The sequence below is a fragment of the Fukomys damarensis genome, unplaced genomic scaffold, assembly GCF_012274545.1.
Source record: "Fukomys damarensis isolate Sample0158 unplaced genomic scaffold, DMR_v1.0_HiC HiC_scaffold_22039, whole genome shotgun sequence".
NCBI lineage: Eukaryota > Metazoa > Chordata > Mammalia > Rodentia > Bathyergidae > Fukomys > Fukomys damarensis.
The window spans coordinates 1-12,552 of record NW_022922951.1 but is presented as its reverse complement, the minus strand read 5'-3'; the positions used below and the strand labels follow the sequence as shown (position 1 = coordinate 12,552).

The following is a 12,552-nucleotide window of genomic DNA, read 5'->3' as shown; positions in this document are numbered from 1 at the left end:
CCTGATGCATTTCTGAGCCTCCCTGAGCCTCTGTTTACAGGGGGGCAGCACAGGCTGCTCTTGGCCCCCAAAACAAGTTTAATGCCCAGTACCCCCCCAAAAAAAAGCCAAAGGTGAAGAAATGTAAGCAGATCTCATCTTCTCCCTAGAGCCAGCACAGAAGACCAGGTAAGGAGGCAGCAGGCAAGTGTGGGCTGGGACACCCAGGCTCCTGGCTGAGGGACTCCTGCAGGGTGAGCCCGGGCCCTGCACCAGGCACTCCTGGGTCCCAGACCCTGCTCTGCCATCTGCTGGCTCAGTGGACTTGGGCCAATTTTCAGCCGTGCTGGGCTGACATTTTCTCATCTGTAACAGGAGCCCAGCGCCTACCCTGAAGACCACTGCAGTGCCGGCGGCCACGCGGCCGTGCACCCAGGCCCTACTCCAGCGCCACGCCACACTGTGACCTGCGTTCCAACAGGAAGTGCTGTGCCTGCGGCCCACCGACCAGCTCACCCTTACGGGACACGTAAGCAACCCGCTCCCTTCCACCACCGACGTTCCAGGGACACCAGGACGTGAGCACCCGGGTCCTCCTTCTCCCCCTGGTCCCTACCCCAGCAGAAGAGCTGACACTCCCGGGCAGGAGCAGGGACAGAGCAGAGGTTTCACCTGGCCTCCGCTGTCCCCGTGTGACACACGCCTACAGCCCCTCTCCCCGCCTTGGCTTCTTCGGCCAAAAGAAGGGGCGAACGCCACCCACATCACAGGGCTGCGGGGCGCGTGGGCAAGGGCAGCTGTTCTTCTGTCCCCCGCCCTGAGGGGTAGGGGGCCCCAGGGACCTGCGAGGCTACCACGCAGGACGGGCAGGAGGCAGCGGCAAACTCACGGGTGTACACCTGCAGGAACCCCGGCGTGCCCACCGCCCCTCGCAGCAGGGGGTGCACGGTGATGCGGTACAGGGTGCTCGAGCTGAGTTCGGCAACATCGGCGCAAGGCTCCTGGGTGGTGAGGTTGAAGGACTCAGCGTCCCCGGCCACGTGGACCCCATAGGTGTAGGCAGAGGACGACCCGCTGTGCCGCATTTTCCAGGCCAGGCCCAGGCTCGTGGCACTGACATTCACGGCCCTGATGTCAAACACCTGCTCGGAGTCTGCGAAGACAAAGATGGCCGCGCCAGGAGGGGAGACCGCGGTCACCAGCGTGCGCCACGCAGCCTGTGAACCACTCAGCGCCCACCCCTCGTCCCCATTCACCCAGGACCAGGCGCCAACATGGGTCCCGGCCACAAGCCCGCCCAGGCGACCCTTGGGCCCCGTGAGCTGCCTGTCCAGGAAATGACGCTCCACGCTCAACGCTACAGGGACCATCGCGTGCCCTGCCCTGGCACAGCGACCAGAAGCGTCCCCAGCCATGTGCCTGAGTGTGACGCCGCCCTTCCACCATGAATGCGGGTCACACACGTGCTTCCGGGCCAGCCACGCGTTCACTGCCCGGCAAGAAGCTCAACTTCTTGGTGCCTGAAATGGGTGACAATCCTACCCCAAAGACAGGGTCGGCAGGAACATGGCTCACCCTGCCCCTCCCTGTGCCCCAGGAGGCCGAGCCCCACACGATGCAGCACCAGGGAGCAGGAGCCACTGAGTGACACGACCCGGGCTGAGGTCCAGATCCATCACCCCTGCCGGTCACGCGTCCTCCCAGGCTCCACTCTTGCAGGGTGTTAGGGCTCTGTCTAGCTGTCCCCCAGTGCCTCATGGGGTCGTGGGGGAGCTTCTCAGAGGTGGCTGGATCTAGGGTCTGTGACGCTGGGATTGATTCATGGTGCAGTGCTAGGGTTACGGGTGTGAGCATAGCCTGGATAAGACAAGGGACAGAAAGAGGCTTGTCCCTTGTCCCTGCTCGCTTGCTTTTGCTGCCTTCTGCCTGCCATGAACTGTTTCTCCTCTGCAGTGCCCCTCTGCTGTGCCACCCTGCCCTGTAACCAGCCAATTCTGGGCTGAAACCCCTACAAACTGTGAGCTAAATAAAGCTTTCCTCCTCTAACTCTGCATTTCGGGTATTTTGTCTCCGCCACGAGAAAAGGTAACTAAGATACTGGGCTCCAGGTGTCCTTGACCCTGCTGCACCTCGCCAGTCACCTACAGAATGCCAGGCACTAGGGGTGTGTGCGTGAGTGTGCGTGTGTGCGTGAGTGTGCACACACATCGCACGTACGTGCCTGTGTACATATGTGTGAGTATTGCAACAGGCTGAATATTTGTCCCTCTACACTCACAGGCTGAAAGCTGCCCTGGTTTTGGTAACTTGTTATGGCAGCCAAAACTGACTAAACTGTGTGTGCTTGCGCTCTCTCTCTCTCACATACACAAAACAGGATATGCAATAATTATTTATGAAGTGCTAAGCTATTTAAACACATGCCAGGATATGTTTGTATTCAGACCACCAAGAGCCTGAGATACAATCATTACTTCTTTACTTTCATGTAAATTTCTTTAAAAAGCAATTTAACTTAAGGCCCACACTAACCCACAGGACCCCTTTTAGCAAGTCAAGAAGGCCTGCGTCCATCAGTGCTTCAACCCTGTGACAAAATGCCTGAGAAAATCACTTCTCTGGCCCACGTTTCACAGTTTCCGTCCATGACTGGCTCCCTCATCCCTGGGCCTGTGTGGAAGTGGAAGGGGTGGCGGAGGAAAGAGGCTCACCTCATGGAGCCCAGGAAGCAGAGGAAGGACAGGGCCAGGGACAAAATACAGCCCCTAAGGCCACTCCTCCAAGGGCCTCTCCCTTCAGCTAGGCTCACTTCCTAAGTTCCCACTGCCTCCCAACATGACCCATCAAATTGTGAACCTGTCAATGAAGGAATCCATTTATTAATCCATGTATTGATCCATCAATGAATTAATTAATCACGGATGAGAATCGAGTCCTCGTGATCCAATCTCCCCCACCTCTGAACATGGCTACCATGGGGAGCAAGACTCACAGTGATCCTGTGGGGAACACTCCAAACCTTCCTCTGGAGGGACCCGGCCCGGGCCTGACAGGTAAGGGCAATCCCTCGCCTGTCAACCAAGGGGGACCCTCCACAGCCCACAGCCCCATGCAGCAGCCCTGCCTCCTCCTCAGAACTCCCCTCTGGGGACCAAGCTGTGCCCCCTGCCATCCGCCGGCTCGGGGCAGCTCCTGAGCATCTCTCCTACACCGTGCGCGTTACCAGAGGAAAGGAAAGAAGGGAGGCGACCCAGGCAGATACCAGGAAAGCTGTTCTTCCTCTGGCTGGCCTGACCTTCACCAACTTCCTGCCTGGGTTCTCCAGTCTGGTCTGGACATGTGCAGGGTTCCTAAGCCCCACTGCTCTCCTTTCTCTAAGAGCACGGGAGAGATCATTCTCACACCTAGCATCATCCAGAAATTAAACCCAGGCCTCTGGAACAAGCAGTGTCCTCGGGATGTCACCAAATTCACTCCCTCCTTACCCCGCCTTCCCTCATTCCATCTCCAGTCCTCAGCATCTGGGGCCTGGGACCCTAGGCCACCCTCCCAGCTGGGTGCCGCTGGGTAGTTTTTGTTTGGGTTGGGCTGGGTTGGATTGGTTTGGTTTCATGGGCCTGGGCATTGAACCAGGGCCTTTGCCCTCACCTACACCCCCAGCCCTTTTTATTTTTTATTTTGAGACAGAGTCTTGCTAAATCATTTAGTTTCCCAAGCTGGGCTCAAACTTGTGACTCTTCTGCCTCAGCAGCCTACAGTGCTTGCAAGTTCCTGGGTAGGAAGGGCTGTCACCCACAGCTGCTGGGGGACAGCACCTCCCTCTCCCAGCACAGCCACCAGGCCAGCAGGTGTGTGAAACACTCTCCCCCCAGGGACTGTGAATCTGAGGCTGTCCCTGGATGAGTGTGGCCCAGCCTTCCAGGGTCTCCTGGTGCCAGGCTGTTTTCTGTTCCCGCTCTGCGAGCCTCCAACTTTAGGGCCTCAGTTCATGGAGCCCATGCCAGCCTTGCTTGGTAAGGGGATCCCAGTTGGTTCACACTTCCTGCCACCAAGCCCCCAGGGTGGTGACACTGAGACATTTGTCCCATGGTTAGGCTCACGGGGCCTAACCATGTGCTCAACACACTGAGTCCCCTGTCCCCAGTGCAGGCTCCTGGGAGCAAGGACTGTGCATTTCTGTTCTCTCTCATCAGCACCAAGCCAAAGCCTCCCATGTGGGCACCACCCTCATGGCGAAGTCAGCTTTGAGCCCTCAGAAGGGGGCCTGGCGGAGGGGTCCCCTGGGTGCTCGGGTCCCCCCTCCCCACTTCCTGGCTGCCTGGGAGCCAGCCCTGGACCAAAACCCTGAACCAAAACCAACCTCTCCTCTTGGGAGCCTGGGTGCTGGGCACGGTGTCTCGGCCATGGGGTAGGGCCAAGACACCCGTGAATCCCAGCGGGGTCCCAGAGCTGAGACTGAAGAGTCAGGAGGACTCGGCCCTGAGCACCGCAGTGGACGGCGACAGAAAGCGAGCACAGATTTTGAAGGAGGCCAGAAAGGGGGAGATTTGCCCATGCTGAAGTATCGCACCAGCCGACTGCAGCTCCTCTCAGAGGCAGGGGTGACACACAGGAAGCAGCTGCCCACGTCCTCCTGAGTTCCCACACCACAGAGGCCAAGCAGGACAGGGCTCCCCGGGTCCCCAAGGTCCAGAGTCTCTCCCAGGACGGGGCTGGCTGCTCAGCGAGGCAGCTCCCACCCCAGGGAGGTAGAGCGAGCGCACATACTTGTCTGGAACTCCACGCCCCGCGGCTGTCCCTCTGTGCTGTCCGCCGCCCGAGGGTACACAGCGGCGCTGTAGTGCGCGTCGGGCTGCAGCCCCGCGATCAGGACTTCTGTGTCTCGGGTCTCCAGGTCGGAGTCCAGGCCTGTGTGCTCCAGGCTCCAATACGCAGGGATGGGGGTGCTGCTCACTATGCCACCGGCACCTGTCATGGCAGAGAGAAGGACCTCAACCACCCGATGACACACCCTCGGGCCAGGGCGACACCCCGCAAACACCTGCTCCTGCCTCCCCGGGAGCGGTCTGCTCTCCGGAACACCCCGTATCTCACTTTGTCCTTCCGCTTAGGACACCCAGACACGCTGTGCCTCTCTCCACTCTGCTAGTTTGGACCATGTTTTATGTATTTTGTTTTTTGGAGACTGGGTTTTGCTATGTACCCCCGGCTGGCCTCAAACTCACAGCAATCCTCCTGCCTCAGCCTCTCAAGCGCTGGAATGACAGGTGTGCACCACCACACCCATGATGGACCATTTTCCTCCTCTGGGACAGGATCTTCTCCCAACCCAACAGGGTTTTCCAGGGCCAGCTCCGTGGTTCCAACTTGGCTAAGAAAAGCCCACTGGAGGATCACTTCCCCCGGCCGCACGGAGGCAGGGCCGCAGAGAGGAGAGCTGAGAGCGGCCGTCTTGTGCCGGGCACACTCTTAGTGGAAGTCGTGTGAAGTCTGGCTTCCGTCTGCCTCTCGCAGTCAAGAGCCCTGACACCACTCAGTAGCTCGGTCCCCTCAGGGGAAGTGGGGCCTACGTCCGTGCCCTCCTCACCTCACCGGACACACAGCGGAATCAGCACATTGCCCGCTGGTGCCCCTTTCCTAACGGGATGGGGTGCGCTCCTCACGGACCCCGCAAGGGCCTGCTGTGTGGCAGCGGAAGAGCAAAGCTCCAGGCCCTCCGCCTCCCTGGGCGCCAAGCTCCGCCGTCCTGCACCGGGCGCCTCCTTCCTTCTGTAAACAGCGAGGGCCCTAACCACCTCTCTACCTCTGAAGCCGACACAACCCAAGAACAATATTTTTTAAATCTGCTAAGTTACAGGAAGTCAAATCTCACCTGAGCCACTTGGGGTAACCGGGGGTTCGCTCTGCGCCTCGTCCGATCCTGGGAGACTGAGAATAACTCGCTGAAACCCGGGCCGCAGGTCTGGAATGCTGGTCAGCATCTGCTGGCTTCCGATGCTCTCAAGAAGCAGCCGGCAGGAGGCAGTGCTGCTGTCGCTGCCCCAGGTGAGGACAACCTGTGTGCGCCCCATGAAGGCCACGCGCAGGCCCCACACCGGAAGAGGCTCTGCGGACAGACACAGGGGACAAGCACGGGCTCGGCGTCGGCTTCCGTGATCACCGAGAACATGTCCACTACGCCGGAGTGAGCACCCAGGCCTCCAACACCACGTAGGGGGAGCTCGGAGGACGGGGAAGGAGTGAACCTCAAGACCAAGATCACTCAGGGCCTGTACCGGTCTCCGAGACGAACCCACAGTGACTTAACCTCTGCTTCAAAGTGTGCCCAGACAGCAGCCTCTAATGACAGTTGCTTCAGACATCAAGGGCAGAGTCGCAAAAGGAGTCACCGTCTGTCGCATCTCAGGCCTCCCTTCAAGGCCATGCCACAGAGACGCTGGCACCGAGGCTGCAGCCCTGCGCCCCGGCCCAAGGCAACTGTCAGGAACGCTCCCTGGCCCCTGCTGCTGGCGGCTCATGTGGCCGGCATGGCATTAATCAGAGCACGTCAGCCAAAATGACACTCAGGAGACCAGGCCCAGGGGCAGCTGGCTCGGCCAGGAGCACGCGCTCTGGCTGGCAGTGGGGCCCAAGCACAGCGGATGAGAGGGACAGAGAGACAGAGAAAAGACAGAGAGATCTGGGGGCTGAACAGGGAAACCCCACACCGCCCAACACGGAAACAAGGGGATCTGCCCGGTACCCAGATTCCCACGTCAAATATCTCTGGGGCGAGATCTGAGTCACCACCCACACACGTTTCTATGGCTTCGCTCCACCGTGGCTCGGCTGGGTTTGACAGTGCTGAGGACTCACACGCCCGGCAGGCGCTCTACCACTACAGCCGCATCCTCCACCCTCGTTATGCTGCTGCTGCTGTTGTTTTAACTGTTGGCCTTCGGAGCAATATTCTGTCTAAAGAAATAGTTTTCTGGCTACCGAAAAATGTATGTCAAAACTCAGTGGTCTAAATACTACAACTTTAATTTCAGAGTAGGGCCGGGGGTTTAGCTCAGTGGTGCCACCTGCCTTGCAAGCAGAAGGATCCGAGTTCAATCCCCGGTACCAAAAGGGGAGGGGCATTAAGTTCAGGGAAAATGAGCAGTTGACCGAGTAACAGAGTCGAGCACATCAGGCTGAAATATGAGTGTGCGCATCAGTGTGAAGTGTTGTAGGTCTCGAAAGCTGTAAACACGGTAAGATCAATCACATGAGGGGAAGCACTGCTGTCTCCGTTTAATCCATTCAGCACCTTTTAAAGTAAGCCCACAGTTATGACTGATATAATGTGAACATCTTCATACTAAGGTGTTGGTCATAACTGCCGAGGGTGTAATTTATTAATAAAAACAAATTCCTCATTCTCTACGTGTTTGCGGTGTTAGAAGTGATGCTGTAGGCTGTGCTCCCACTCTGAAAACTGGGTATCCAGCCGGGTGACTCAAACGGCCTGCGTCGAGGCCAAGGTACTGTAGTGACTTCATAACTACTGACTTGCACCATCACCGCCATTTCCTTGTGCTGTGTGTTTAAGGCCTACAATGTTATCTGTTATTTATCTCATTTTCTTTTTGAGGTACTGGAGATTGAACCTACCTAGGGCCTTCACTGTCAGGTACATTCCAGCCCGAGTGTGTGTGTGTGTGTGTGTGTGTTGGTACAGGGGAATGAACTCAGGACCTTGTGCTTGAGAGGCAGGCAACCGGCAGAACCACTGAGCTAAATCCCAGGCCTATCTGTTATTCATCAGATTGTGATTATTTTCTTGTTTATGCCATATGTTAACTGCCAAGCTTGGAGTGACCTAAAGCAGTGTTTAAAAGCGTGACTAGATTTACTTGAAGATAAATTCTGAAAACCAAATTTGAAAAGCCAGAGTGCTGACTATTATAAAATGACACGCTGCCATTCTTCACTACTAGAGCTTTTGTTAGCACTTGGGATGCAGCAGACACTGAGCTCCATTATATGTATAAAGCTTAACACATTCTGCATATCAGTAAAAATTTTAAAAACTCAGTGGTCCAGCCAGGGGTGTTTATGCCTCAGTGGAGCTGCGCCTGCCTGTCGAGCACAGGTCCTGAATTCGATCCCTGGTACCAGAAAAACCTCGGGGGTCCAGAAGGGACACTGTGCTGGACCTACCTCACTTCAAGCCATGGGACCCAGGGTCGGGCTTCTGCAGCCTCCACCAGCCAGGAAGGTCGCACAGTTCACACACACACACACATGCACACACACCACCAGCCAGGAAGGTCGCACAGTTCACACACACACACACACACATGCACACACGCACGCGCACACACGCACTCACACACACCACCAGCCAGGAAACCAACAGAGGACCTCTGCGTTCTTCTTGCCTTCAAAAAAGCAGCTCATCTGTTGGTCACTAGTTTTTAATTTTTAGCCCTTTCAGCTTAAAAAAAAAAGAAAAACAGCTAAATCTGCAGCTGTCAGAGGCGGCCGAAGGTCCTGACTTCTAAGCTACGACAGTCACAGCCACCTGCTCTGGTCTTAATTAATGTCCAGCATCACAGGGCTCCCACCTCACTCAGAACACTTTCCTAAGGAGCTCACTGGAAACAGCCTCAGCTTCCTGAGGAGCAGAGAAGACCAGGGACGCTGACGTCACCAGAGCAGCCTTCTAAGGAGCAGGGGCAGCACAGAAAGGTAGGTGTGAGCCACCATAACAAATCCAGATTCTAAAAACAAAACAGGTGGAAACAGGTAGAACTTCCAGCTGGGAAAGGTGGCACAGGCCCTTTGTCTCAGCACTTGGGAGGCTGAGGCAGGAGGATCGCCGCATGTTCTGGGCCAGCCTGTCTCAAAAACCAAAAATCCTACTCTCTCTCTCTCCTGGCTCTCTGATCTACAGCCAACAGGATATGGGATAAGAAATGGTTGGTGGCCATGGCTGGGAGCCGGTGGTCTTACCTGTGGTGACATTTTTGGAGGTGGGCTTTCCCCAGGTCTTGTTACCCCTTCCCAGGGATATGGAGAACGTGTACGTAGTCGCCGGACGCAAGCCCGTGACGTTGTACCACGTTTGCTGGGTGCTAACGGCTGTGTTGCTCGTCTCCTCCTCTATCCTATACCAGTCCGAGGCCGATGGGTTTTCCTTTTTCCACGTTAGGACCACACTGGTTGGACTGGTGGGATGTACTTCGAAGCCAGACACAACTCCTTGTGCTTCAAACGTTTTCAAGAGGAAAAAAAAAAGGAAAAATACATTTAAAAAATAAATGCGAGAGGAAAGTCTGTCCTGTATGTCTGCTTTCCAGAAATAACTTTACAAACACAGGACAAGACAAGGACACTCCTGGAGCCCAGGTCTGGCCCGAAAGCCTGTTCCCCTCACAAGCAGGGACCTGGACTTGTCCCCTAAAACCTCAGAGTCTGGATCCTCTCTGAAGCAAGCTCCCGACTCACCGCGCCACACACAGAGGAGCTGTCACCAGGCCCGGCATGAGATAAGATCGCTGGGTCTGGGTTTGGTTTTGTTCTTGTTTGTTTTGCTGGCACTGGGGATCGAACCCCGGGCCTCTGCACTGAGCTGCATCCCAGACCTTTCTGGAGACGAGCTCTCGCTACCTTGCCCAGGCTGGGCTCAAACTTGCAGTCCTGTTCTCTCAGAGGCCTGTACCACCAGGCCTGGCTTGGACGTTTTTAAATCTAGGTGCACGCTCCAAACCTAGAGCTCAGTGGTCTTGTGAGAGCTCCCAGTCTCTCATCTCTCAGAACTGCAGCTTCATCATCTGTGAAACTGCAGATGTGTAAGATCTTAAACCAGCCAGGCACAGTGGGGGACGCCTGCAACCCAGCACTCAGGAGGCTGAGGCAGGAAGCTTCGAGTTCGAGGACAGCTTGACTACGTATGAGACCCTACCCCCCACCTCCTCACCCTCTCAGAAAACAAAGAAACCAGAAAAGGACCTTAAACCATGCAGGCCATCACGGCTACTGGCGGTAAAACTACCAAATGGACACTTCCTCATTAAATTCAAGATTGATGAGGAGCAACAAGAAACGGGAAAGCACGGGCAATCGGTCCGCACCCCCGGGGCTGGGAACTGCGGGAGGCTTCCTGGGGCCAGCAGATCACAGGAGCGTCGAGGCCCCAGGTGTCCTGCCAGCACCTCCTCACTCTAGCCCAGACAGCGCTGTCTCGCCCAGGCTTTCTGCACCGTTTTGCTTTCACTACGCCCCGTCTCGGCCGAGGTTTTCACTTCCGGTCCCTCGCGGCCTGGAGGCCCGCCCCTGGCGGTCGTGAGCTCTCTGAGCTTCTCCGGAGGGAGGCAGCGTTTGGATTCCTGGCCAGAGCGCAGGAATCCCGTCCCTCTGGAGTCAGACCCTGCTGCTCCCTCTGTCTCTCTGGCGTCCCATTTCCCTGAGTGTTCCCGAGCTCGGTGACTGAGCGTGAGCAGGGCCGAGTCCGTCTGTGAACGGCCTTCGGCAGAAGCCCCAGGTCCTGGGCAGCCAACCCAGCCACAGGCGGCCGCTCCGCCACTAGGGGTCACCCTAAGCCCAGGGCCACACTGTTCTTGACCGTCAACAACAATGAACATTATTTCTTCCCCTGGGAACTGCTACAACTTTCTTTTATTACCCTAGCAATATTGCAGTGATTAGTCTGTCAAAGCTAACTGATATCACCCTTGCAGAATCAACAAAACTACTGCATCTCAAAGTTGCTTATGAAAAATTATAAAAATAATCTACCTCCCCAGCATTTGAGAGGTTAAATAATTCTGTAAGACCTCCAGAAAAATGGTTTTAAAACTTTGTATCTCACGACCCCTTTGTATTCTCAAAAATCATTAAGGATCTCAGAGAATCTTTGCTTATATAGGTTATGTTTGTCGATATTTACTGCATTATGAATAAATAAGGAAAAATTTTAATCACAAAAATATACAAGCTAGGCATGGTGGTGCACACCCATGATCCCAGCACCCAGGAGGCTGAGGCAGGAGGATTGCTGCCAGTTTAAGGCCAGCCTAGGCTACACAGTGAAGTCAAGGCCAGCCTGAACTATATGGCAAAAACCTATTTCAAAAATATACATATACAGGAGTTAGCTCGTGGCACTGTGCCTGCCTGGCAAGTGCAAGGTCCTGAATTCAGTCCCCAGCACCAAAAAAAATACATATATATATATATATCTATATACACACACACACACACACACACACACACACATATATATGTACAAGCATACATTTGTTTGCCATTAGAGTGACAATTATGAGTAAATAAAGAACATTTCAGTGTTGTTATGATAATAATACTTCTCAGAATCCTTAAAAGAAAAATAGGGGACATCCAGAGACCCCTAGGCCATACTTTGAGAACCACTGGTCTAGCCCAGGGATATGAAAACTTTTCCTGCACAAATATTTCAGACTTTACAAGCCATAAATTTCTCTGTTGTTCCTACTCAATTTTAGTGTGAACTCAGCCAGAGAGCAGATAAGTGAGCAGCACCATGTTCCAATAAAACTTTATCTATAAAACACACAGTGGGCAGATTTATGGACATGGACTATTATTATCATCCTTCTTATGAGTCAGACAGTGGAATGTCAGACAGGTTAAAATTACGCTGTAAAAATATTCATACTGGGGCCAGGGATGTAGCTCAGGGGTACCTCGCCTGCCTAGAAAGCACAACGTCCTGAGTTCGATCCCAGTAACCAAAGGGGGGGAAATTCATATTGGCAGAGAACAGTCAGGTTAAACTAGGCAGCTGCACATCTAAAAATCATAAAATAGCACACATCAAAAATTATCGTTTTTTTTTGAGAGAAGGACACGGAGTTGTAAAGTCACCCAGCTGTGCTCTAACTTGACATCCTCCTGCCTCAGCCTCCTAGAGTGTTGGGATTACAGACAGGCACCAGCAGGTTCAGCTCAAAGTTGCCAGTGATGTTTCTGACTGACTTACATAGGATTTCTTTTTCCTGTCACGTATTTTCTATCACAAATAGGTATTACTGTCATTATGAATATTTTTAAGGTGTTGATTAGGTAATTAAAAGAAAACAATGGAAATCCCAACAGCTCTAAACTAAGCAGCTTTCCTTTCAGGAGCACGGCCTCACTGCTTACCGGGGCTGTCAGCGGTCTGCAATGTCCCTTCAGTCTCACTGGGTGTGGGTGCGAGGGTGGCAGGAGAGGCGCTGGTCCCTGGCATGGGGCCACTCTGCCCGGCTTCTCCAGCTCCCGCTGGGACTGAGACGCTGGGAAGGATCACCTGGCCGTCACTGCCCCAAGGCATCGCTGTTGTGTTGACATTTGTCATGGTCGGCGGAGCACCAGACACTGAATCCAAGGCTGGGGAGAGACGAGGTGAGTGAAGGGTCCGCGACCCGGGAGACGGTGACAGCCGTCACACAGCCCCCACACCGACCGACCCCGGACAACGGCCCGCTGAGGACAGTGAGCTCGCCGCTCCCCTTCCGATCATAACTGCAACACCCGGGCCACGGGACTGCAGACACTGCCAGAGTCACTCGAGAGGAGAGGAGA

The 12,552-nt window shown here is 54.9% G+C and overlaps 1 protein-coding gene across 1 annotated transcript; it reads right to left on the bottom strand.

Annotated features, from left to right (window-relative positions):
- Positions 1 to 70: 70 nt before the first annotated feature.
- Positions 71 to 12,414, bottom strand: LOC104869270 (receptor-type tyrosine-protein phosphatase eta-like). Its single transcript, XM_010634470.3, has 5 exons — positions 12,133 to 12,414; positions 8,959 to 9,213; positions 5,852 to 6,085; positions 4,747 to 4,947; positions 71 to 1,132 (listed from the first exon to the last, which is right to left on the bottom strand). The coding sequence occupies exons 1-5, from the start codon at positions 12,323 to 12,325 to the stop codon at positions 744 to 746; spliced, it is 1,272 nt and encodes a 423-aa protein (XP_010632772.1). The 5' UTR covers positions 12,326 to 12,414; the 3' UTR covers positions 71 to 743.
- Positions 12,415 to 12,552: the final 138 nt, after the last annotated feature.